Genomic DNA, 27,067 nt, shown 5'->3' with positions numbered 1-27,067 from the left:
CTGGCCAGTGAGTTTCAGGGATCTGTCAGTCTGTCATCACCCTCTGTCCCCAGTGACTCACACCAGTAATAGGGTTGTAGGAGCAGGGTACCAGCCTTGGCATGGGTTCTGGAAATCTGCATTCAGATTATAGTTCATTGGCAGCAGGTACTGCACCAGCTGAGCCATCTCCACAGCCCCAGCACTTTGTATTTTTAAAATGGTTGGGAAAATAAAGAGATAGAATCTGGAAGCGGATGAGCCGCGACATTTAAACGCCAACACTCACAACTTGTTCCAAGGGAAGCCAGCCAGTTGCTCATTTTCTTATTGTGTATAGCTAAGCTAGTCTTGTCCTGGAACAGCCAAGGAAGACTGTGGCCCCACAGTGTCATGGCTACTCTCTGCTCTTTTGAATGGTTTTTCAACCAATGCCTTCTCAACAGCTCAACCAGGGCGTTTCTGTCACCACTCACATCACTCGGACCCATTCTTCTGCACAAAGCCTCTGAGTGGCTCTCCAAGTCTCTGACTTCAAACAACTCTTAAATAAGGCCCGTAGGATGGTATCAATTGCCTCTTAGTTTTTATCTCACAAATTTCTTCCTTGTGGGCTTCATTCTATTTTCTGTGCCTTCCTCCTATTCCCAGACCGTACTCCTACTCAGGATATGGTTCGCTTCTGTCTGGAATACTTTTCTCCCTTCAGCTGGATAAGTCCCTCCCTCCTATTAAACACTGGCCCACACTGCCCTGATTCTTCTTGCTTCACTTTATCGAGCTCTACGTTTTTTTTCTATCATACTGTCATTACCTAACAATGTATCAAATACAAGCCCTACAAGACAGATTAATTGGGTTGACTTTATTCATTGGTGAACCCAAGAGCCTCCAACAAACCCCAGTCCATAGGAGATGCTCAATAATTTTTGCTTGATTTGAATTTGAATATTGGATATGATACTGTTGGAGTTTATAATGTGTTTAATTGATGGGGAACACTTAAAAATACAACCTCCAAACTATTATAGTTCTGGCACAATAGAAATGTTTGACCATGGGCTAGAGAGATAGCTCAGTGGTTAAGAATACTGGCTGCTCTTCTGGAGGACCAGGGTTCAATTTCCTAACCACACACATGATGACTATCAACTGTCTGTAACTATGGTTCCAGGGGAGCTGATGCCCTCTTCTGGCCTTCTTGGGCACTAGTTATCCAAGTGAGTCACAGACACACACACAAACACATACAATGAATAAACAAACAAACAAACAAACAAATGTTTGGCCATTATCTGCCTTATGATATAGCTGGACATCTTTTGTAGTTGAAAATAGAGTTGGTCTTATACAAATACCTAAAGACTATGAGAAAAGATTTTGCCGTGTGCCATTTCTTCTGGGGGGAAAAAAGCCTATTTATTAGGTCAACAGTTGGGGAAGCATCATGACTACAATCTGAAAACCTTGATAGCTTCCAAAAATTCAGCCATTATTTTCTGCTTTTCTTTCCATTAATTTATTTATTCACTTTACATTCTGACTATTGCCCGCCCTTCTCCCAGTCACCTCTCACATAGTCCCTCCTCCCATCTCCCCCTCCCCTTACTCCCCCACCCTGGCACATCAAGTCTTTGTAGGGCTAGGCACATCCTCTCCCACTGAGGCCAGACAAAGCATACCAGCTAGGAGAACAGGATTCACAGATAGGCAACAGCTTTAGGGACACATCCAGCTCTAATTGTTGGGGGATCTACATGAAGACTGAGCTGAACATCCGCTACATATGTGCGGGGCGCCTAGGCCCAGCCCCTGTATGCTATTTGCTTGGTAGTTCAGTCTCTGAGAGCTGAAGGGTCCAGGTTACTTGACTCTGTTGGTCTTCCTGTGGAGTTCCTATCCCTTCCAGGGCCCTCAATCCTTCCTCCAATGTTTCCATAAGAGTCTTTAGCTCTGTCCAGTGTTTGTCGTGGGCCTCTGCATCTATTCAGTCAGCTGCTGGGTGGAGCCTTTTAGAGGACAGTTATGCTAGGCTCCTATCTACAAGCAAACCAGGATCGTTAATAGTGTCAGTGCTTGCACTTGGGATGGGTCTCAAGTTGGGCCAGTTATTGGCTGGCCGTTGCCCTAGTCTCTGCTCCATCTTTGTCCTTGGATTTCTTATAGACGGGACGAATTTCGGGTTGAAAGTTTCGTAGGTGAATTGCTGTCCTTATCTCTCCACTGGCAGCCCTGCCTGAAGTGGCCTCTTCAGGCTCCATAGCTTCTGCTGCTAGGAGTCTCAGCTAAGTCACCCTCCATAGGCTCCTGGAACCTCCCTCATCCCAAGTATTTGGCATGTCGTAGAGATGTCCTCTACCGCCAACCACAGACAGCTGCCGATTTCCATTCATTTTTCTGACATCTCTGGCCCTCTCTTTTGTCTCTCCTCACACTTGATCCTGACCACCTCTCCCGACTCTCCTCCTGAGTTCCTTCCCTCCATCTGCCTCCTATGGCCATTTTATTTCCCTTTCTAAGTGAGATTCAAGCATCCTTGCTTGGGCTTTCCTTCTTGTTTAGCTTCTTTGGCTCTATGGAGTGTAGCATGCATAGCCTGTACTTTTTTGGCTAACATCCCCTTACAACTGAGTACATACCAGGCATGTCCTTTTGGGTCTGGGTTCCCTCACTCAGAATGATATTTTCTAGTTCACATTTTTCTCTTAAAAGCACAAAGATTGTCTCATTTACAACTAAGAAAGAATTGATTAAACATTTTGTTTGATTCAGCTTCTTCCTCAGCCCACAAGAAGTCTTCCTCCTCCTTAGGCTGGGCACCTATATAGCTTTCCTGCAGACACTCTGTCCTTGGGCTCTTTAGTTAGGATGTTCACTGTCCAGTCCTGTTGGATGGCTTTTACTCTATAGTTTATCCCCCTGTGACAACTATAGAGTCATGATTCATTCCAGTGTCTAATGTTGTAGTGGAGTCTTACGATCTACCTCAGCGATACCAAAGATCTCAGGGACATTTGACTACTCTTGATGACCTATCCTCTTGAGTCATCTACTTTTAACTTCTGTAACTTGGCTACCAATAACTAGACTCAACTACTATAACATAACTCAAGTTATGGTGCTACTTACCATAACACACAGTATTTACTCTTATCTGAACCAACCCTTTGCCTTCAAAAATTGACAATAGAAAAATATATTGGAGATTAGGGAACTACCTCAGTTGGTAGAGTGGTTGACTTATAGCCACGAGGTCCTGAGTTCAATCCTCAGAACCCACTTTAAGTCAGGCATGGCAGTGTGTACTTGGGATCCCGGTACTGGGGACAGAGAGATAGATGAGGAGTCGCTGGGGCCCACTGACCAGCCAATCTAGTCTACTAGGCAGGCCCCAGGACAATGAAAGTCCTTGTCTCAAAAGAAGGTGGCTGAAATCTGAGGAATGATATATACACATGTCTTGCACAAAATGTAATAGCCACAGACAATCTATTTAATTCAGAAATAAGTAACTGCTGCTTCTCCCTGCCCCCCGCCCCCAGAAGCAACAACTTGGAAGTTGAGAATCTCTGCTTCGTCATGCTCCTTGGCCAAGTTCAATTTGAACTAACCTTTCTTGGCAAAATTCTACTTTGTCCTTTGTGTAAAGCAAGCATGAGAGACTGCCCATCAATTAAGTATGTGCTTTCACTCTAGGATTGGTGAGCTCCTCAATTTGTCACAGGTTATGTGTGATAACTTCTAAGTTCTCACTTGTGTTCCAGACAAATCAGCTGTAGGAACACTGAGCCCTGCCATGGTATCCCAAAAGGACCTCAAAGTCAAACTGTGGCCAGGGATGAACTTCTCTCCCTATGTGGACAAGGTTGACATGGCCTTAAATGATAACTGCTTTGTTCTTTGATGAATAGGGATGGCTATTCTGCAAAGGACCTTGGCAGAGAACTTAAAAGGAGACCCTTATTAAAATACAGCTGCGTCACTAGGTGCTTATTAAAGACACTTACTCAGCAACGTGTCAGGTCAACGAATGAGGTCAAGAACTAAGTCACCCTGAAGGAACCTCATCAACCAGTGGAACAGAAAGAGGAGAGCAGAGTAGAAAGTTAAGTAGTTCTGGTCTGAGAGGTGAGACACCGCCTTCTCAGAGCCACCTGAAAACACATCTTTCTCCACTTTTCTCTTGCCAAAGAATGAAGTGTCTGTTGGGTTTACAGTTGACTGATGTTATACACCAAGTCCTTGCTTGGCTAGAATACCCCCTTCCTGCTACAGCAGCACAGGAGAAGCATGGGAAAGCGCTCCCTGTGGTCCTATTTGGAACACACTTGTCTTCCGGACAAGTTCAATTTGAACTAACTTTTCCTTGCCCTTGGGTGTCACTCTCTCAGCCAGCCCATTGTGATATGCCTAATTTTTCTGCTGCTGATTTACAGACTAGAAAGTAAAAATCACAGCAAGGCCTGTGTAATCCTGAAATGGCCTGTAACACAGGTCAGGAGTGAGGTACCCTTGGGTGCGTATGTCTCCTACAATCTCTCAAAACACTAAATTGGAGCGGGGAAGACGAATCAGTTGATAAAGAAGCTTCTGTGTAAGCAGGAGAACCTGAGTTCAGATACCCTGACATATGCAAAAAGCAGGGTGTGTGTGTGCGTGTGTGTGTGTGTGTGTGTGTGTGTGTGTGTGTGTGTGTGATCCAGCACTGGGGAAGCATAGGCAGGCACATCCTTGGAGATGGCTGGTGTGTCATTTTAACTTGATTTGGTTCAATGAAAGATTCTGGTCTTTTTAAGGGGTGAAGGGGCTAGAAAGATGGTTCTGTGGTAAAGAACACTGGCTGTTTTCCAGCAAATTTTTGTTCAATTCCCAACATCCACCTGGTGGCTCACAACACTGAAACTCTAGGTCCTGAAGATCTGACACTGTCTTCTGGTCTCCTCAGATACTAGGTGTGTGTTTGGATAACTTATGAGGCATTGAAAGGTATGGAACCCATAACCAATGAGAGGCCTATTATAAGCAGGTAACTGATGCCTTTCCTTATAAGACCAGGTCCCAAAGAAGAGGCAGATATCCAAGTTGATAAGAAATATGATATTCTTAAATGGTACAGATGGAAGAGATGATGGCCTCAAGGGCCAATTAGGGCTTCTCACAGAAAAAGATGTCTACATATAGATATAGACATGGCCGAATTGTCATTGGTGTAGAACACCTTTTTATAGTGTATAGGCAGTTCCTGGTGAGAATTCTAGAAAATTACAGATTTGTAGCTGTAAAAGGAGAAATGCCTTTAATAAATGTTTATAAATGTGTTGAAATTCTTGATTCTTGGCCGGCAAGAAGCATTGATCAGAGGGAAGGCTCCTCTCCCTTTTTATGTGCATCATTTCCCCTATCTCTCTATCCAGCCTTATTTTGTAAAGGACAAGATTGAGAACTGCCCCTGCAAATAAATGAGCTAGATGTTTCTGGGCAGTTCTTCCAACTGCTAGTTTGGTTGTCAACTTACTAAAAAGCTAAAGACTTGTACTCTGGGAATGAATAATATCGGGCAACTGCTATAGGAGTTGACCAAATGTCCTAACTTCCTAGTCCTGTGTTCTCCTTTCCTCTCCCTTGGGCAGGTGATAGGGAACAGCAGCCATCATGTATGTCCTTCACATCTTCATACACTGGGGGAAAAAATAGAAACTTGGGAAGAAGCATACATCCATCGTTAAGAGTAGAGAAAGAATCACAGATTCTTGCTTGCTTACTTTTTCCTCTTTTACATTGTTTAGATATCATAGTCAAAGCCATCACCACACCCCATCCCACCTGCCTAGGGAATGGTGTCACCAGTGTGGGCTGGGTTTTCCTACATCAGTTATCAAGACATCTCCCTAAAGACATAACTGCAGGCCAAACTGCTCTAGATAATTCTTCATTATGTCTCTTTTTTAAGTGACTCTAGGCTGTATCAAGTTGACATTTAAAACTAACCAATGTATTATTAAGGTCTCTAAGGCTGAACTATTCTTATTACACAATTCCTACACATACCTTTTATCTGGTCCTTTTGCCATCTAGAGTGCTTAGAAAGTTTCTCAATGTGTCCTAGATACAGCATCAACCACTGTGGGTCCCTTTTCCAGGTTTGATGGTGGTACTGGGTGCAAGAAATCCCAGTACTTCCACTGGAAAGACACACAGACAGACACATAATGGAATAGGTCTTGGGTAATTTGGGAGGATTAGTATAGTATGTTCATTTTTCCATGGCAAACATAGGATATGGCCTTAGGGTGAGTAGTCTGGAAGAGAATGATTGCCCTCTAGATTGGATGCACAAATAGTTAAAGAAACAGAGGGAAATTCTTGGATTTCAAGTATTGCTCCCACTAGTGGCTCCACAGTAGTAATTAAAACGAAGCCAAGTGGCAGTGTGGATGTCTGGGAAGACTTGTGAGTGTCCCAGATATGCTCACTTTTTCCATTTCACTACAGTGGGCCTCCAGACGGGGAAAACAGGTGTGACGTCGTCAGCTATCTCCTCTTTAGTCTGGACCTTGGTGTTGATTGGCAGGGTATCCCTTTTCTCTGACATTTGCTGAAGCTATTAATCCTTCCCCTGCTGCCTCTTCTGTCAGAGTGCTTAAGGGACTCTTTGAGAAAACACAAAGCAATCTCAGAGGAAACCGAAGGTAAGCATGGGAGTTCCATCTTTCCACAGAGCTATGGACCATTGTTCAGTGTCTACTTTGAGTTTCTAATGATAACCTCTCTCATTCTACAGACCTTCCCACCTGCTGTCAGGGGAACTGAGAGAATGTAGAAGGATGCTGGATTTGGAAACTGACTTTCGTCTTTCAACTCTTATGTGTATATGCCCACGTGTAGAGGCCAGAGACAAATGTCAGGTGTCTTTCTCTATTACTTTCCACCTTACTGTTTTGAGACAGATCTCTTATGGATCCAGGAGCTCATTACTTCTGTTAGACTGTTTGACCAGGGAACTCCAGGTATCTGCCTTTATCTGCTTTTCTCCCCTGAGCACTGCGGGGTCCAAATCCAGGTCCCCAGGCTTCTGCACCTTGCCCATTTAGCCATCTCCCCAACCCCTGGATCATTCAGTTCTTGCTTCATAGCTCACATCTTTAGTCAGCCTTCTAGAAGATTTCCTCAATTTAACTTCTTCTCCCTCTGTGAAAGGTCTTGATTTGACAATCTAATTTTAAAATTTCCAGACATCTAGTTTTCGGATACATTTTTCTTTTTGAAAATAGCTGTTGTGATGAGATTCAGTAGTTTTCCAGATTACCCTGTTGTTATTAATTGAAATTTACAAATTAACAAATTCCATTTGTTAATGTGAAGTTAGTATATTTCAAGTGTGTGACAATTCTTTTGGCCCATTTATGTTTTTGAAGAAAGGGTGAAGATGGTTAATATCTTTGACCAGAATGAAATTATTTCTCTTCAGAAGCTTGTCTCTGGCTTGGAGCTGGAGAAACTCTAGTTATAATGCTCAAATCAGACTTCACTTTGTGTTACCAAAGCAGGAAGTGGGTGATGAAACAGGTTTTACTACCTACCCTGGTCATTCTCTTTTTTTGTGAGCTTGGCTTTGTTTTTGTGGTGTTTTGAGATAAGATCTTTTTTGGTAGCCCAGGCTAGCCTTGAACTTATGGTAAGCAATCTTTACTTTAGGCTCCTCTGTCCTGGGGTTGGAGATGTGAGCCATCATGCTTGGCTCTTCTTGAAGATCTTGATTTCATTTGGGGGCAAACACTGACTCTATTGTTCTTCTAGCTGACAATAAAGGGGATGGGTAGAAAGGACCAAATGATACAGACTTTTGGCTGATTACCTGCACTTTCCCCCCAGCTCTGTGTCCTTCAGGCTCTGAGCTATCTCTGACACTCTGAAGGAAAGCATGTGGCCTTCTATAGCTACGTCTTCTCCGAGGAGTGCATCTGAGACAACAGCTTCTCTACTGAGTCAGCCATCACCTCTCAGGCTCTCTGCCTTCCATAAGGCCACCAGAGTCTTTGGTTTGCCAATTATTCTGCTTCTCCCTGTCATATTGTCTCAGCTGCTTGTACGTCATACTTCCTACGTCATTTGAGTCAAAACTGAGAGAGGCAGGCTGCTACATTCGGGGACTCAGTCTATCACTTTGAGCTGGAATTTGTATAACTTTAAAAACAGAATGGAGGGCTAAGAAGATGGGTCAGTGGGTCAGATTGCTTGTACACAAACAGAAGTTCATTTATATTGTTCAAAGCAATATCTTTCAAAATGCCTTCACATTCATTGACTCTTGCTTCCTGGATAGTCTACTATGGAACATAATTTATCACTTAAAAGAGCAAAATGTATATAGGGCACCAAATAAAAAGCTAGGCTTGACCACCCGTGTACCTCTGTGGTGGTTTGAATAAGAAGAGCCCTCATAGGCTCATCTGTTTGAATACTTGGTCCTCAGTTGGTGGAACTGTTCTGAAAGGATTAGGAAGTGTGGCCTTACTGAAGATGTGTCACTAAGGACAAGCTCTGAGGTTTCAAAAGACTTGTGACATTCTGAATCCTTCATTCACTCTGGATCAAGATGTAAACTCTTAGCTATTCCTCCAGCACCATCCTGTCTGCCTGCTGCCATACTCTCCACCATGATGGTCATGGACTCTGACTCTTTGAAACTCTAAGTCCTAAATAAACTCTTTCTTCTATAAATTGCCTTAGTCCTGGTGTCTTATTATAGCAATAGAGAAGTAACTAGTAGAGCCTATAAGCCTAGTACTGTGAGATAAAGGACACAGAAAGATTGTTAGCACTACTGGACACAGGCCTAGCTCCAGGCCCAGTGAGTTACCAGACAGTGGTAGAACAAAGATCTCCCTGTTAGCAGAAACATGTGTACCTGCACACCACGCACACACGCACACACACACACGCATGAAACCAGATAGCATCATTTCCTTCTTATTTCTTTATATATTTAGAGTAAACAATCTCCTCTCAACCAAACTTGAATTAGGACAAAATATTTGTTCTCAAGCTGACAGGTTTTTTAATTGTATATTTTTCTTTTTATCCTAGTATATCTTTGCCAGGTTCATGGTGCTGCCCTATACACATTTTGCTCTTTTAAGTGATAAATTATGTTGCATAGTAGACTATCCAGGAAGCAAGAGTCAATGAATGTGAGAGTGTTTTGAAAGATATTGCTTTGAACAGTATAAATGAACTTTTTTTCTCTTTTTTTTTAATTGGTTATTTTATTTATTTACATTTCAAATGTTATCTCCCTTCCTGGTTTCCCTTCCGAAAACCTCCTATCCTATTCCCTGCCCCCCTGCTTCTATGAGGGACCTCTCCCACCACCCACCCACCCACTCCCACCTCATTGCCCTAGCATTCCCCTACACTGGTGCATCGAGCCTTAACAGGACCAACAGCCTCCCCTCCCATTGATGTCTGACAAGGCCATCCTCTGCTACACATGCAGCTGGAGCCATGGGTCCCTCCATGGGTACTCTTTGGTTGGTGGTTAGTCTCTGGGAGCTCTGGGGGATCTGGTTGGTTGATACTGTTATTCTTCCTGTGAGATTGCAAACCTCTTCAGCTCCTTCAGTCCTTACCCTAACTCCTCTACTGGGGTCCCTGTGCTCAGTTCGATGGTTGGCTATGAGTATCTGCATCTGTATTGGTCAGGCTCTGGCAGAGCCTCTCAGGGGACAGCTATACCAGGCTCCTGTTAGCAAGTGCTTCTTTGCATCAGCAATAGTGTCTGGGTTTGGTGTCTGTATATGGGATGGATCCCTAGGTGGGGCAGTCTCTGGATGGCCTTTCCTTCAGTCTCTGCTCCACTCTTTGTTCCTGTATTTCTTTTAGACAGGACACATTCTGTGTTAATATTTTTGAGCTGAGTGGGTGGCCCCATCCCTCAACCAGGGATCTTGCCTAACCCTGGATATGGTCTCTATAGATTCTCTGTCCACTTTGTTGGGTATTTCAGCTATTGTCATTCCTGTTGGGTCCTGGGAGTTTCTTGCTTTCCTCACATCTGGGACTTTCTAGTGGCTACTCCCAGACTCCCAGTTCCCCATCCCCCGTGGCTACACACCTCCATTCAATTTCCTGACCCTCTATATTTCTGCCCCCACCGTCTCCTCCCACACTTGTTCCTGCCCCCCCTTTTCCTTCCCCCTCCTTTCTCCCTCCCAGGTCCCTCCTTCTCTGTAGAAGGGGGAACAAAATAAATGAGCTTTTAAGACATGACTTTTATGAAATCTAGCCTATGGGTAGCTTTGTTTATTTAATTTTGGTGTGTGTGTCAATGTGTGTTTTTGAGTATGTCTGTGTATGTGCATGTATGTGTGTGTATGTGCATGTGTGTGTCTGTGTTTGTGCATGTGTGTGTGTGGTCAGAGGTAGATGTTGGTATCTTTCTCCACTGTTCTCTACTGTCTTTTTTTTTTTTTTTTTTTTTTTTTGAGAGAGAGAGAGAATTTCTCACTGAACTGAACCTACCCATTTGGTGAGCAGGCTTGCCAGCAAGTCCCAGAACCAGCACCATCTTGTGTCCCCTTGTGCTGGGGTTACACGTGTACTCGTCTCACAGAAGTTCAGACTCAGCGTCTCATGCTTGTGCTGAAAGTACTTACTGACTGGGCCATTTCCTACTTCCTAGCCCAGACCTTGTCTTCACTAATGTCGGCCCGTCTTCAAATAACTAAAATATTCCAGTTGAAGTGAATGTTGAAAAGGAAATATAGACTCACTATTTCACTACAGTTACATTTGTTTTTATTTGTGTGTGTGTGTGTGTGTGTGTGTGTGTGTGTATGCTCACATGTATGCTGATATGCTCAGAGGTCAGATTAGGGGTCAGGTCCCTTGGAGCTGGAGTGATAGGAAATTGTGAGTTACAAGATCTGGGTACTGAGGACCAAATTCTAGTCCTTTACAAGAGCAGCCAGGGCTCTTTAACTGCGGAGCCACTTCTTCAGTCCCTAGAATGCTATCTGATTTCCAGTATAAATATCCAAAATTTGTATGGTACATTCTGTTTTACTCCCTTTCTACTCTTAGTTGTAGATGCCTATTAATGAATCCTATTCAACTTTATAGGAATTATTAATACATTAGCTTCAATCAATATAGATGTCTTAGCTGCTATACATAGCATGTTCCCCTCTTTGACGTTAAAAAAAAATATTGATTCTTTGTGAATCCACTCATCTTCCCCCCTCATATCCATCCTCTACCCTTGCAACCTGTCCCCCAACAGAGAAAAGGTTCTCCTGTGGAAGCTGTAGTGATCACAGTAAGCCCTTTGTCCACACTTCTTTGCTTGCAAATGTTCATTGCAGCAAGTCCTCATTCTGGTATAAGCCCTCTGCCTTCTGCTACACCATCAATAATGAAACCTCACTAAGGCTTGGATCTCCTGTAGTTTTGGATCTGTGGGTCTTCCCCCTTCATGTACTCCAGCAGTTCACTGATAGGGTAGATGTTGGGATGACCCAATTTAAAGCTCTGGATCTGGGGCTGAGTTACGGTATCTGAGCTGGTCACTCCACTGGCTTTCCCACTGTCATGCCCTCAGAGCTGGCTCACAAGCAACCCCCATAACCAGGGCCAGCTCTACCCTGCTGCCCAGGCAAAGGGTAGGGCCCGTTCTCCAGAGTGCTGTAGATAGTGAGTGACAGGGCCAGTACCCCTACTCTCATGTCTTTGGGGACAGTTCTCCTGCCTGCCATAGGGGACAAGTGATAAGGGAGGGGAAAGGGACATCTTTCCTTAGTCTATGCCACTGCATGCACAGAAGACAAGAGGCAGGGCTGGCTCTTCTGCACTCATGTCCTCAGGGCTAGCTCACCTGAAAGCCTCACATCCAGGGTCAGCTCTATTGCATTGTTCAGGCAAGGGACAGGGCCCACTCTCCCCGGTGCTACAGTAGGTGTTCTCTTTGTTTTTCACACGTGCACACACGTTAACCTCAAAAGAAACTGACAAACTGAAAAAAGTACTGTATACCTTACTACAGGAAGAAACTATTTCATGCTGTCAGTTTGGATTTTAATAGCAATTTTGTTGAAGTCACCCTTCTGGGACTTTGCTTTGTAAGCACTAGATCAGCTACTCAAGATGAAACTCTTTATCTGTCCAGATGTGACATTTCAAAATGTCACAAGAGAGAAACAGATGCCACAGGGTAAAACGTTTATTTACTTTCAGGAGTTACACGTGAAACTGCTGGGAAAGCCTATGTTTATGAGACTGTGACAAAGTACCAGGCCAATTAAATAGGAACCAGGTAAGGTCACCCATAAATCCTACTTCACATACTTAAAGTGGCAAGACCCTGATATTTCCTGTTTTGGATCATGAGCACTGAGAAGCAAATGGCAGCTCTGCTTGGGGGACACCATAACAACATGGTAAGGAGGTAACCAGACAGGCAACCTAGAAGGTACAGCTGTAGATACAGTTCGTTTTTGAAGCAACACTACTCTTGGGCCGCACGTGTTTTATGTCAGCAACTGGCAGGGTTAGAAGGAACTGGCAGTGTCTGGTAAAAAGATTTCTCTCTTGACAGTGTTAGTGTGTGAGCCCCAGAGAGCTTAAAAAAAACATAGAGTCTGTGAAGATGAGTTAAATGTTCTGAAGTGAGCCTACACAGTCACATATTAACTCTATTGTTAGTCTAGTTTGTTTTGATTTCTTTGAAACAGGGTTTCTCTTTGTAGACTTGGCTGTCTTGGACAGACTGGCCTCAAATTCAGACATCTGCCTGCTTCTGCCTCCCCAGTGCTGGCAAGCCTGGCTGTATTATTATCAGACTATATAAATTCCGGTATGTTTTAGACTTGACAGCAGTATAATTAGATGAAAAATTAAGATCTGGCTCCACCTAGTCACTCAATAGAACTTTTGGTTTCGACATAACGATCAAAATGAAATAAAGAAAAAGTGTCTTGGGTCACATGTAGACAGCAGCCTCACAAGGCAGAAAAATACAGTCTACTTAAGTAATGTTTTTTCTCTTTGTCATGAACACATAACTTTTGAGGGAGAGGTATACCTAGGGTTTTTTTTTTTTTAAGGAAGATGGCATCAAATCCTTATATTTCTACAGAATTTAGAGGTCCAAGAGGCTTGCCCAAAGCCTGACGGTTAACTGGTCTTATTCAATAGGTGACCAAGTGTGCCCTGTCCTTATTCCCAGGTGGTCCTTAGAAATCTCTCCCGGAGCTCATAGCTTGTACAAGAAGATAATTCTTAGTTTGTTCAGCCACAAAAGCTGAAATCTTAGCAGTTTTTCTGCCAGCGTGTAACAGCTGGGCCACAGCAGGCAGAGCCCAGTGAAGAGATAAATTGTTTCAGAGTCTAAGGAAGGAAAAAAAAAATCCTCTGAAAACTAGACTTTCTCTTTTTTCAGTTTAATAAAAGCAATTATGTTACATCTAGTTATGTTTGGCTTCTCAGGATTCTTTTGGTATCTTGAGATGGTGTTTCATGTGTCACAGGTTGGCTTGGAATTCTCTATGTAGTTAAGTATGAACTGGATACCCCTGCCTCCACCTCCCAAGGGTGGAGTTTTATTAAGGAACAAAAAACTTTCTTTGGTTCTTTCAGGGGAGCTAATATGGAGCTGCTTAAGTGGATGAACACTGGCCAGTTGTAGAATCTTTAGTATAAACACTACATAAAATGGAGAAGAGAGACATGAACGATTCAACTGGTGTCTGTGGAACGTGGTGCCCAGCATCATAGACAAGCATCAAGCAGATCTCCCGGAGAGCATAGACGACTGTCATATCACCTAGGACTCAGACATGCTGACTGCTTTTCTCCCTTCTTGGAGGCAATACTTTCTAGAGATGAACTCTGACCCTATGAATCATCACCTGCGTGAACCTATTTGTTCATGTGTCATGGGACTGGAATGCAGGTTCAAGAAACCAGCCTTTTGTAAGTCCCACTGTGAATAGTGCGGCCTCCCTTTACAAGGCTGTTTGCTTACACTCTTCTGAGCTTTGTCCCTGTAGTTTTGGAGTTAGGTGCGAGTTTCCAAGCAGTTCATAGGTATCTTGCATGTTGGGGAGACTCTGCCTTGTGTCCTGGGGAATCTTCTGGATCTGAATCCCAGTGCTATTGTTGGGGCAGACTCTCTGACGCTGATAGGCCTGGGCCTGGCGTTTGCAGATGCCAAACTTGCTGAGTAGGATGAATACATCCTTCTGGAAGGCCTTGGTGAAAATGGCATAAAGAAATGGATTGGCACAGGAGTTGAGGGGGTAGAAGAGAACCAACAAGATTTTGGAGTTAGTCACGGTGATAAGAGGCTTGTTCAGAAGTGCCGACAATGCATAGAAGGAGATGGGCGCCATGCACATGAAGTCGGTGAAGATCAACACAGCCATCCTCTTGGCAATCTTGGTGTCTTTGTCTCGAGGGTTGTACTGTGGATTTCGGACCGTGATGTAGATCTTCACATAGCAGGAACAGACAATAACAAAGGCAACAACATTGAGCAGCAGGACAAGGACAATGTATGCTAGAGCAAGAGGGGTGTCGGTGTCCATTGGCAGGCAGATGCTGACCTTGGCATAGCTGCTTATTCCCACCATCGGGAGCAGGGCGAGAAGGAAGCAGGAAACCCAGCCCCCAGCCATGATCGTGTATGCGTGCCTGAGGCGGATCTTCCTATCCAGGCGCATGGCGAAGGTGATGGCGTACCATCGCTCCAGGGTGATGACCGTCAGTGTGTACACTGATAACTCACTAGCAAAAACAGTGAAGAAACCAGCTGTGTTGCACCCAGGGCCTGTCTGCCAGTCGATGGCATGGTTGTAATACTCAGAGTGTGTGTACAGGTCTACAGAGGCAATGAGAAGCAGGTATACTCCCATGCAGAAGTCTGCAAAGGCCAAGTTGCACATAAGGAAGCGTGGCACAGTCAATTTGTAGTGGCTAGTAAGCAGAATGAACAGGACAAAGATATTGCCCAGGAGAGCCAGCAGACTGACAAACCACACCACGATTCTCAGGAACCTGTAGCCCATGATATCTTCACAGGGGTTAAATTCATCCGACTTGGGGGTACACACCATGTCCTCATTGTCCCCACACACAGTATAGTCATAGTGGCTGTCGAAGGCTTGGAGAGTCTCTTCTTGAGGATTTTTGAGCTCTTGGCCGAAACCAATGATCTCATCCTCTTGTTCTTCAAAGAAGACGTAATAGTGAGAGTTGCTTGGGCTCTCCTGGAACTTGGAGTTTTGTTTGTACCCAACATTGTTGTCACCCAGATCTTCTTCATATTCCTGGTAGATGGGACCCCTCAAGACATTCACTGATTTTCTTTGACGCAGGTTCCGGATACTGCTCTCATTACATATCAAAGACTCTAGGATTCTGGAAGACAACAGAGATGAGTCACCACTTGCTTAAAGTTCACCCTTGATCCCCTTGACCCTTGGGAAGATATGCAAGTTTCGTATTTTGATATTCATGGTGCTATGGATTCTCCAGGGTCTGGTCAGGCCAGGCTACTGCTACCTCATTAAAAACGTTTACTTAATTTATTATGTGTGCATGCACCAGTACGACATGAAGGTCAACGCGACAGAATTTACTTTCCTAACCAGAAGTCACTCCAGGCACTTCAAAAATTAATTGAGAGCCCCTTAGGAAAAGCATGCATGAATCCAGCTAAGCCCATTGGATTCCAGCCACAAACAGAAATCCTCTACAGCCTGCAAGGTTGATCTGTAACAGGGTAATCTTACATATGCTTTCATCTGCAGGTGGCTTTTTAGGGTCCCTTGCCAAGCTACGTTTTCTGAGCAATTAGGTGGGTTTTGCAGCAACAAAACAACACTGAAGTTTTTTGGTTATCTTTTAGATTACACTGAGGGACACAGATACAGCTCCCTGTAACAACAAACCAGCTTTGCTGTCTTATCAGGTGACAGCCAAGGCCATTTTCTCTTTGCTTTTTCTGATGGGGGGTGGGGGAGGAACACTCTTTCTGAGCAAGTTCTAAAGAAACGCATCCTTGGTGGATCTGAATTATAATTCATCTTATAAGCACAACTCTGCACTTCCTTATTTTACACATTCTAAGTTTGGTTAGTATGCATCTTACCTTAGAGTTGGGTCTGAGGCAGTGCTTTTCCAGGTAAATTCTACTTCTGTGTAAGTTAGTATTTTCTAAGCACATACTGGTAAATCCTCCACGACACTTGTTTATAATTTTTAATTTCAAAAGGACAACTTGTGGGAGTCAGCTCTCTTCTGCCACTGTGTAGGTGCCGGGGGCGGGACTCAGACCATCAGACTTGGTAGCAAGCTTCTCTCTGAGCCATCTTTCCTACATCTGTTTGTACGACCTCACCTCTCTTACTGTGACCAGCAACACTGATCTTATTCCTCCTCATCTTGGACCACTTCAAGAAGAGCTATGATCAAGAAGCATGGACACTAGAACCAACTTAGAACATGGCTCCTTTAGTTACTAAACTATGACATGTTGAACAGGTCCGTGAAACTTGTTCATATGTGAATAGAACAAGAGTGTTGAATGAATAGGTATCTTTTCCAAGATATTACAACAGTACTGGGAACAAGGGCTGTGCCATCTATGTATTTGGGCTGGCTGTTAACACTATGCCTATTCTGAGTTCCAGAACTCCACACTACCTTTGCCTAGAAACTCATGGCCACCTCTAGACATTATTCAGTTTTAAACATATGCTGCTTTTATTCATAGGAGTCTTTCCTGGCCTCCTTGAATAGGCCCCGCCCCCCAGGGTTTCACCCCTTCACAGCCCTGACTGACATTTCTTTCTTTGTTGAATTCCTCCAGTAGATTATAAGCTACCTTACGCAAGAGGCCACCTCATATGCTAGCTGGGGCTGGGTTAGTGCCAGACACGCAGGAGATGTTCATCAAATATTTGCTAACAAATGCATAAATGGCCACAGCACACAGGTATACTCATAGAAATAAGATTTTACCTTTTCAATTTATTTTTTTGAGATTACAATATAATTATGTCATTCCCCCTTTTCCTTTTCTCCCTTGGAACCCTCCCACATATCCTCTTTGCTCACTTTTAAATTCATGTCTCTTTTTTTCAATAATTGTTGATGTTGCTGGTAGTGGGGTGTGTGTGGTGTGTGCATACACATGCGTGCACGCATGCGTGGATTCCTAAATACATACATATAACCTGCTTGGCCTGTATAGTGTTATTTGTACACATATGATTTCAGGGCTGACAATTTGGTAGTGGATAACGAATTGATATGTTCTCCCCCGGGAAGGCTATTTCTCCCACTCTCAGCGTTGCTTAGTTGCCTGTTTTTCCCTGTGTAGTGTTGAGGCCCACGGGCTTTCTCCACCCAAACATTAGCATTTCTGTTGTTGTCCTCGTTCATCTCATGTTTAGGTTGTCATGTTGGTGAGACTCCCTGGATGCAGCTTTTGACGTTCCTAGGAGACACAATCTCACAGTAGCCCCTCTGTTCCTCTGTCTCTTATATACAATCTTTCCATCCCTCCTTCCTCGGTGATCCCTGAGCCTTAGGTTCATCAGTCAGGACTGGGAAGTATATGTCTTTTTTTTTTTTAAATCTCATCAGAGTTGCACCCATCAGTGAGGTCCACTCTCTGCATTCATCCCCGATCCTTCCCACTCTGTCATGAAGTGTTAGTATAGCACCCACTAGCAGCACTGTGTCTTAGCATAGCCATGCTGCTCCCCTCGCCCAGCTCTGCAACTTGCCAATTTTCATCTGGCTCTAGGATGAGGTCTTAATTTTTCTTTTTCTGGTTAAAATTATGAGTGTACAGAGTCCTCTAGTGGATACTTGTGTAGAAACTAAAGGAGCAGAAATAGAAAAGGAAGGTGGGGATAAAGCAGGAGATGGCACAAGACATAAACGGGGATCTAGGTCAGAGACAGGGACAGCTTCAGGCGGAAAGTCTAAAGGAGTGGGTCTCTCCTCTGCAGTCTTGTAGTTAGCCAGATAGTGAAATAATACATGTCATAGTTAATATGTTTTACTTGTTATATTCCAGTCATTCAATTCCAAGTGTTTTCTATTCCACCTCTTCACTTTCTCAACCCCGTCATGGATGACAATGTGATGTTGATCCTTAGACGCTCAGAGTAGTTGAATAAGTAGGCTGAGATAACCCAACTAGAAACAGATAGGGTTGGGATTCAAGCCAAACTCGCCTCCCAGTCTGTATACAGGGGACAAGCAAGCCCTGTCTCCATGATGTCATCTCTTATTGTCCCTCCTTCCCCACATTAATCCAACGATGTTGGTCTTGTTTCTCAGCTACACCCACTTTGCATCCACAACCATGGGTTTCCTGTTCACGTGGATGCTTCCAGCTTTTTCCCTCCTGGGTTTTAAATCACATTCTTTTCCAAATCTACAAATGAGTCCATCTCCCATCCTTGCTTATCCCAGGCACCTGCTACTTACCCCCTGATTTTCTTCTGGTTCTTAAAAGCACAGCAGTGGCTTGGGTAAGAGAGGTCAGCCCGAGTGAGGTGGAGGAAACTCAAGGACAGGGGGAGCTTTTTGAGAGTCCAGGTGTTTTTTGCGATCAGTTCCTTGAGGTGCTCCAGGCCTTTGGAGGGCAGGGCTGTGACGCTGGTGGAAGACACATCTCTGGGGTGTGGAGAAGAGAACAACACAGACAGGCAGTGAGCGACCAGGTCCTTCTTGTCCTTGTCCTCTCTTCCCCAATCAAACAGATATGAGGTTAATGGGAAGGTGAAAAGTTCCTTTCTGCTACTGACTATGTAATCCAAGGTCACTATCTACTACTGACTATGTAATCCGAGTTCACTACCTACAGCCAGTAGTCTATGGTGGATATGAGTTTGTAAGTCAAAGTTACAAGGAACTGCTGTTTCTAAAATTTTTAATACATCATTATTGTGTATATGTATTGTGTGTATTTGTGTGTGTGTATGTTTGTGTGTGTGTGTGTTCCAGTATACACACACCATGGTATGCATGTGGAAGTCAGAGGACAGTCTGAGGAGTTGGCTCTCTCCTTCGGTCTTTCCATGGGTTCTGGGGATTGAACTCAGGTCTTCGGGCTTATGTGGTAAGTGCTTTTTACCTGCTGTCTTACCACTCTAGAATTAAAGGCACGCATCACCACTGCCTGACTTTTATTGAGTGGAATTCTTTCATTTAATCACCCAAATCCACCAAGTTTTTATTCTTTCTGTAAATTCTTGGAATCAGGGAGGGATATGAACTTTACTTTGTGAAATGACATCATACAACTATTAAAAGATCTCCAGAAACAAAATATATATCAGACAAAGTCAATGCCACCTAAACTGCTATCACTTCCTGGTGTGTGTGTGGGTGTGTGTGTGTGTGTGTGTGTGTGTGAGATCTGGAGACACATAAACTATTCCTTTGATACGGATCAGACTCAATGTTATGAAAATACTCCCCATTAAGTGCAGAACTTAAAAACTCAACAGTATAGTAAGTCACGGCTAAGAGAACCTCCAAACACTGTTTCTTTTTAGGAGACTGTAAGTATATTCCTATAAAAAAGATAATTATTAATCTGAAAATATAATCGAAACATTACTTCTGCAAACCATGGGAGGGGATGTGGTGGGGCTATGAGTTGTATATTAACATTAGTTATTAAAGTAGGATAATATTTTTGGCTTTTACGTAGCAATCCTCTCTTCCCAAAGAATGTAGATTGTATGTCTTTTTTCCATTAACTTATTTATCCATTTACTTTACATTTCAATTGCAGCCCCTCTTCTGCCAGCCCCCCCACCAGACCCCTTCCCTGCTTCTCTGAGAGACTGTATGTCTTAATACTTTTTCTTGCACTGAAAAATAACTTGAATAAGGACATGAATATTTAACCCATAATCTCTCTCCTTTTTATTTTGTTAATGAAAACAGTCACTATGTATTCTCTCTCCAAGGCTTTTATATTTATATTTAAAGTATTACTAGAAGATGGGCGTGGTGGTACATGTCTTTAATCCTAGCACATGGAAGGCAGAAACAGGCAGATCTCTAAGAGTTCTAGGCCAGCCTGGTCTACATAACCAGGCTATGTTTTAGAACATAAGTTTCAGGACAGCTAAGCTAGCACAGTAAGAGTTTGTCTTTAAAAAATAGTAAGTCTGGTATGGTAACATATGTCCATAATCTTAACACTTAGAAAGTAGAGGCAGGAGTGTCAGAAGTTCAAGACCATCATCCTTGGCTACACAGTGAGTTTAAACTAGCCTGGGCTACACGAAGCACTGCTCACACACCTAGATGGTAACCAATAGCTTTCTAATTGAACTTAAAATTGCCTTATCTAGAGGGAAACCATGCTTGCTACTGGAAACCTAGCCTGCTGTAATGGACCTTATCGGAGATCCTACACTGTCACTTTACTAAGCCAGCAAATTCCTAACGTTGAATATTTGTCTTATACCCTCAGATAAGTGTAGTTCTCACTCCTTATTAAAGGAACCTCTCTTTGCAACAGATAGAAACCAGAACATAAAACCACAACCAGCCAAAGTACAGAATTGTGGAACCCAGTCTCAATGGCTACATCTACAAAACAATTCCTAAACCCAAGGCTCATTGCAGAAGAGGGGCCAGAAAGATTGTAAACTGAGGAACAGTAAGTTTGCTTCTTCTAAGACTGTCAGAAGCCACACCCATAAAGTCTCACCAACAAGGCCGCCTAAACATGAGCCGATCGAGGGCAGCACTAACAGATATGCTAAAGGAGATTGTACAAGGAGAGGTCCCACAGGACCTCAACCCTACACACAGAACTGCAGGCAACTGGGAAATGCTGAGAGCGGAAGACATAGTCTTTCCCAGGGAAGAGCACGTCAGGTAGTTATCTAACATCAAATGGTCAGGTATAGAAATGCATGCGAGCAACACTATATAGACTGAGCAGGTTAAGTGTATGCGTTTAGAAATATGTGTCTGTGCGTGTGCATATATGCACTTAACAACACAATGCAAAATCAGAGGCCATGAATTTGAAAGAGAGCAAGGAAGCACATATGGAGGGTTTGCAGGGAGGAAAGGGAAGGGGGAACCAATATAATTATATTATAATCTTAACACATAAAAGCTTTTTAAGAACCAAAAAGAAAAAAGAAAAACATAATTAGTAGTGTCTGCTCAGCAAGTGAAATCTCAGATTGGCAACTTCTCCCATTACAATTGGATTTAATTTGGGATTATATTGTCAAGGTTCGAGGTTGCCAGAACTTGATTCAGTTCTTTTTTTTTTTTTTAAACAAATGTAAAGCTCATACATTATTCCTGCTTTTACCACAGATATTATTCTTGCTTCTTGTGAGAGAAGGTGTTGTATTAGTTACTTTGGTTTGTTTTATATTTTTAAAAAAAACTACAGTTCTGTGTTTTCCAATCTTGCCTATTAGCAAGAGTGAACTTTGGCTCTTGCCATGGAAACACTCTCCAGGTGATTAACGCTAGAGAAAGATGTTTGTGAAATTGGCATAAATATCTTTGCAGCTGGGAAAAGAACAGGGGGAGGAGAGGGAGTCTTTAGCACAGCTGTGAAGTGAAGCCTCTCCTGTCCTTTGGATGGCCCCCACTTCCTCCCCCTTAAGCCCCAAACATGCAGTCTTCAATATCAGGCCATCTTTCAACTCCAATTTCTCTTGAAACATCTTAGACATTTCTACCCCATGGTGCATCTATCTGTCTGTGATACTGAAGGAAGACGGATTCTTTTAGCTCATTTCTGCTTTGCTTTCATCCAGGGAAGCGAGGCTGGCATAGTATATGAATGTGGCCCTGGACTAACACAAAAATTGTACACTTGCTGAAACCATCAAGACATATATGTGTGCTTTTATTTTGTTGTTTTTATAATTTCATTTTGCACTATGGGTGGTGCTATCCCTGGGCTGGTGGTCCTGAGTTCTATGAGAAAGCAGGATGAGCAAGCCATGAGGAGCAAGCCAGTAAGCAGCATCCCTCCATGGCCTCTGCATCAGCTCCTGCCTCCAGGTTCCTGCTCTGTTTATGTTCCTGTCTCGACTTCCTTCAGTGATGAACAGTGATGTGGAAGCAAAGCCAAATATATCATTTTCTCTCAAATTTGCTTTTCGTTATGGTGTTTCATCATAGCATATAGTAACTTTAATACAGCAGGCATGGACCAAGTCAGTGCTGGAGCATGAGTACGCACCTTAGACACATCTGTGACATGTTGGAGGTTTGAGATTTGGTAGAACTCAGGAAATTGTCATTTCCTTTCTTCTTCAACTCAGAGTTTATGTGAACTCAAGCTCAAAGCAAAGGGTCCAGTCAGTACGACTGCAGCCTGGAACTTAACTTCTCTGTGTAACTGCTCATTTCACATCCCTACCTGCACACCTCACAGACCTTTCCAATTTCACAGAGCCCAAACTGAGGGGTGACATTTCCAATTTCACAGAACCCAAACTGAGGGGTGACAGTAGTTTGTGGCCACCCATTGCCAACCCTCCTCCCCTTCCCCCTTTCCTCCTCCTCCTCTTCTTCCTCCTCCTCTTCCTCTTCTTCTTCTTCCTCCTCCTCCCCTTCTTCCTCTTCTTCCTTCTCCTCTTCCTCTTCCTCCTGTTCTTCTTCCTCCTCCTCCTCCACTTTTTCCTGTCATAGTAATCCATACTCCTATAGTTCAGTTGCTCCAACTCGGGAGTAACTTCAGCATGTTGAACTTCAACATTTAAGATAGCAAAGTGTTGTGAATTAAACTTCAAAAGATCTTACGTCCCAGCACATTCAACAGTTGTACCTGTGGATTCTAAATTCATGGACTCAGCCAACAGCATGTTGGAAACATTTAAGAAGATAAGTTGCATCTGCACTGAATATATACAGGTTTTCTCGTCATTACTCCCCCAATAAAATAATGTGATACTAGCATAGCATTTACTTTGCATTAACATAAGCAATTTAGAGACGTTCTAAGGTTCACAGGAGGATCTATCTGGGCTATGTGCAAATAAATGCCATTTTATATAAGGGACTTGATAAGTCTGAATTTTGATATTCTTATTGGGTCATAGAACCAGTTCCTTTCAGATATCAACAGTGGCTATGTGCGCATCTTCACATTTGGCTTCTAACTACAGCTACCATCATGCGTTGCTGCGTTAGCTTTCATGTTTACTCTTTTTCCTTCTGATACAGTTTTCAGATACCACCTAGAACAATCTTGAGAATGGATGAATGTTACTCTCCTGCTTAACTGCTTCCCAGTGACTCCTTGGTGTCCGGGCCACTCATTCTGTCTTGTCCTCCAAGGCCTTGCATATCTGGTCCTTCACTACCTCTCCAACTTTGGTCCCAGGGCTGTAAGGCCACTTGATGTAGCTCTGAGCATCTGTTGTATATACTGTGCTTAAGGTGGCCTGGTGTGACTTTCCTGAAGCAGGTTTTTTCCCCACATCTCCTCGAACTCACAGGGTCAAGTAGCAAGAGCTGCTGTGGGTTTGGTTGTTGTTTTCTTTATCTGTATTTTAAGTTGACCTGGTCTTGCAGTGATCTCTAGTTCTAAATGGACACACTGAGTGTTATCAGAAACAGCATCTCTTTTCTATTTTGCAAGTGACACCGCCCTTTACCTCCACTTAAAACAGTACTACTGGAATGAATCTTCCTTTCATTCCTACTGGTATATTAAGAATTTTTTTCCCTGCCTTTTATGTACCAGCTTCCAGGGTTGAAGCTTCAGTGTTCTTTCATAGGGTCTCCTTTGCCCTTGTTCTACAGTCATGCCATAAATATTGTAAAATAAAATTGTGCTCCCCCTGGCCATTAGATATCAGCTCAGTTATTCATGTGTCCACATACATCCTGGTGGTTCTTCCTACGGCCACAGCTTAGTTCTCAATTACATTTCATCTGAGCTTTGCAAAAACGTAATGAAGGTCTCCTGGAAATCTAACAATCCCGCTTTAACGCCAAAAATAGGATGTTCTGCCTAAAACACAATCCCATAATATTGCACCAGCAGCATGGAAACCATGGTTCCTTCAAGGAAATTTAAGCTTGGAAGATTATTCTTCCTTCCCTCCACAGCGAGTCTGTTCCTAAATTCTCCATCATCTGTCTTGATCTTCTCCACTATTTCAGTTAGACTATGCATTCAAGCAACTTCTTAGAAAAGACATATAGAAAGATTTTCAGCATGCTAGCGTGTCAGTTCTAATCTTCCATTACCACTTTGCCTGGCCAGAGTATTTTGAGTTGCAAATCTTTATTAAAAACATTGATTTTCTTTCAAAATTTAAATTATTTGTTTGTTTATATTCTAATACCCACTGTTGCTTTTCATAAATAGGATGCTACTCTAAGTTCCTGTTATTTGGAGTTGCTTTAACTCTCTCTGTGTGCCTGTCTCTGTGAGTCTGTTTGTCTGTCTCTTTGCCTTTCTAGGTCTCTGTCTGTCTCTCTTCTATGTGTATGTGTGCCTGCGTATGTGACAGAGTTCCAAGTAGTTCAGGTTGGCTTCAAACTAGCTAGGTAGCCAAGGATAACCCTGAACTTAATGATCTTTCTGCTTCTACCTCCCAAGTGCTGGGATTACAGCACACACACAAATGTGTGTACTTGCCTGTGCATCCATGTTGGTGATTAAACTCAAGCTACAGCTGCCCTCCTACACTCTCTGGAAGTCTTTTAGAACCTTTATCCCTAATATGAGATTTTATGACGTTGTGCTTCACTGTGGATCTTTTATCAGTTTTTGTTCTGGGCACACAGGGGTTTGGCACCTGCTCAGTCTGGGTCTTTAGGAACTTTCCCATCTCTGGGAAGTTTTCTTGTATCATTCTTGGGGTGACTTATTTTTCATACTTCCTCTTCCTCCTCTCTGGAATCTCCAGGAAGTGGAGAAAGAATCTCCTGCATTCATCAGACAGATCTTGATCTTTTGTTGTAATTTTCTCCTATTGCTCTTTAGTCTCCTGGTAGACTTCCTTCACTGTGTTGTGCATTTCTTTTCTCTTTCTTTCCTTCCTTCCTTCCTTCCTTCCTTCCTTCCTTTCTTTCTTTCTTTCTTTCTTTCTTTCTTTCTTTCTTTCTTTCTTTCTTTCAGTTTTCCGAGACAGGGTTTCTCTGTGTAGCCCTGGCTGTCCTGGAACTCACTCTGTAGACCAGGCTGGGCTCGAACTCAGAAATCTGCCTGCCTCTGCCTCCCAAGTGCTGGGACTAAAGGCATGTGCCACCACTGCCCGGCATGTTGTGCATTTCTTGTTTTGAATTTTTAGCCTTTGCTTCCTGAGAGCTGGTACTCTGTCCTGTTTAGAGCAGTATTTTTGATGCTTAGACTGAAGGCTCTGAATACGGTTTGCCAAGTGCAAGAGAACATTTTTGAGCCTTTTTTTGTTCTTTTGTTCCTCTGCTAACAGGATACACAGGGAAGCCCAATGCAATGTTCAGGAGTGTGGATATAACCATACTGGATTTTAGCAAGGCAAAGAAACAAATGTAGCTGGTGAGTTTGAAAATCAGGTCTGAATCCTGCCTTCTCCATTTACCAATAGTCACTCAGTAGCAGCTGCCCATGTGGCCTCAATAAATACTAGCTGTCGTTACTGTTGTAGTTGTGGGAATGAGATGTCTTAGATTTATCAGGTCACTGATTGTTGCTTTGTAAAAGTTCCTTGCCCGTCTCTGCAATGCCTGGTTCTTCAGGCTCACTTTCCCATTTGTTTACCTGGGTTTTGATCTCTCATGTCAAGAGGTATTCTTTGCCCGGTGACCCCTAGTTACTCATTAACACTTAAGAGTGAGCATCGCCACTGGCTGATTTTGTTTCAGGGCAATTGTGAAGAAAAGTGACCATGATGTTATTAGACTTCAAAATGTCAGGTTACATTCCATCACGGAGGGAAGAGGGCTCATGAGCCCCTACCCCAGCTGATTGCCTACTGACACTGGCTGGCTTTGGGAGAGGAAGAGTCAATCTCTTTAAGGGTGTGGCCTCTGGTAGATCTCCACGCTCTAGCAAATGGCCCACACTTGAGAATATTTTGGCAGTACAAATTGGACTCACTGGGTTATTTAAAAAAAAACAAAAGGAAGGAAGGGAGATAGAGAGGAAAAGAAGGAGGGAGGGAGAGGGGGTTATTTCTGGGAAGAGTGAGAGGGAGTCATGGGGGAATGAATATAATCAAAATATATTTACGCATGTGGGGAATTCTCAAAGAATTAATAAAAGTATTGTGTTTATAAAATGTCAACTTATGGTGTCTGTTTTTTTTCTTTCAGGATTTTCTAACTTCTTCACAAAGAAGACTTGAAATCTCAAGGCCTGAGCTCTTGGTAGGGAGGTATTTCGATGCTAGCATTTTTTCATGAATGGGTAAGAGTGTATGGTGGTCAATATGGCCTGTCAACATGACAGAATCTAAAATAACCAAATAGATGAGCCCCTTGGCATGCCTGTGAGGAATTATTGAGATCATGCTAAATGAAGTAAGAAATAGTCCCTTAAAAAAAATGTGAGAAAGCATACCATTTCATGGGATGGGATCCTGGACTAAACAAAAAGGAGCTGGTTAGGTTAGCACATACATTCATCTCCATCTGATTCCTGACTAAAGATGCAGTGTGACCAGCCTGCTACCATGCCTTCCCTGACATAATGGACTGTATACCCCTGGACTGTGAGCCAAAGTAACAAACAAACCCTTTCTCCTTTAAGATGCTTGCCAGGATATTTTAATCTCAGCAACAGGAAAGTAACTAATACAGAGGGTCCATGTCTCCAGAGAGACACATTCAGCCAGTCCTTTCTATTTTAGTTCCATGTCTCTCTCGAAGCAAGCCATACACATCACTTCTAAATCCTGTGCTACAAAGGTTCTGTGCCGAGCATGACACCTCTGACTGTCTACCCCGTGAATTGTCTGCTTCACTTTATTTCTCCTCTGCTGCCTTCTTCTTTCTTCTTCTTCTTCCTTCTTCTTCTTCTTCTTCTTCTTCTTCTCCTTCTCCTTCTCCTTCTCCTTCTCCTTCTCCTTCTCCTTCT

The 27,067-nt window shown here is 43.2% G+C and overlaps 1 protein-coding gene across 1 annotated transcript in view; it reads right to left on the bottom strand.

Annotated features, from left to right (window-relative positions):
- Nucleotides 1–13,979: 13,979 nt before the first annotated feature.
- Nucleotides 13,980–27,067, bottom strand: part of Tshr (thyroid stimulating hormone receptor) — a 114,179-nt gene continuing 101,091 nt past the window's right edge. The window contains exons 9-10 of the mRNA XM_028777318.1: nucleotides 18,481–18,669; nucleotides 13,980–15,393 (exon numbers count right to left, since the gene is read on the bottom strand). Coding sequence (XP_028633151.1) covers nucleotides 13,980–15,393; nucleotides 18,481–18,669 — 1,603 coding nt within the window. The remainder of the gene's footprint in view (nucleotides 15,394–18,480; nucleotides 18,670–27,067) is intronic.

Source organism: Grammomys surdaster, unplaced genomic scaffold (assembly GCF_004785775.1).
Source record: "Grammomys surdaster isolate TR1022 unplaced genomic scaffold, NIH_TR_1.0 279, whole genome shotgun sequence".
In the NCBI taxonomy this organism is placed as follows: Eukaryota; Metazoa; Chordata; class Mammalia; order Rodentia; family Muridae; genus Grammomys; species Grammomys surdaster.
The sequence above is the reverse complement of the archived record's forward strand: the minus strand, read 5'-3'. Positions and strand labels throughout refer to the sequence as shown.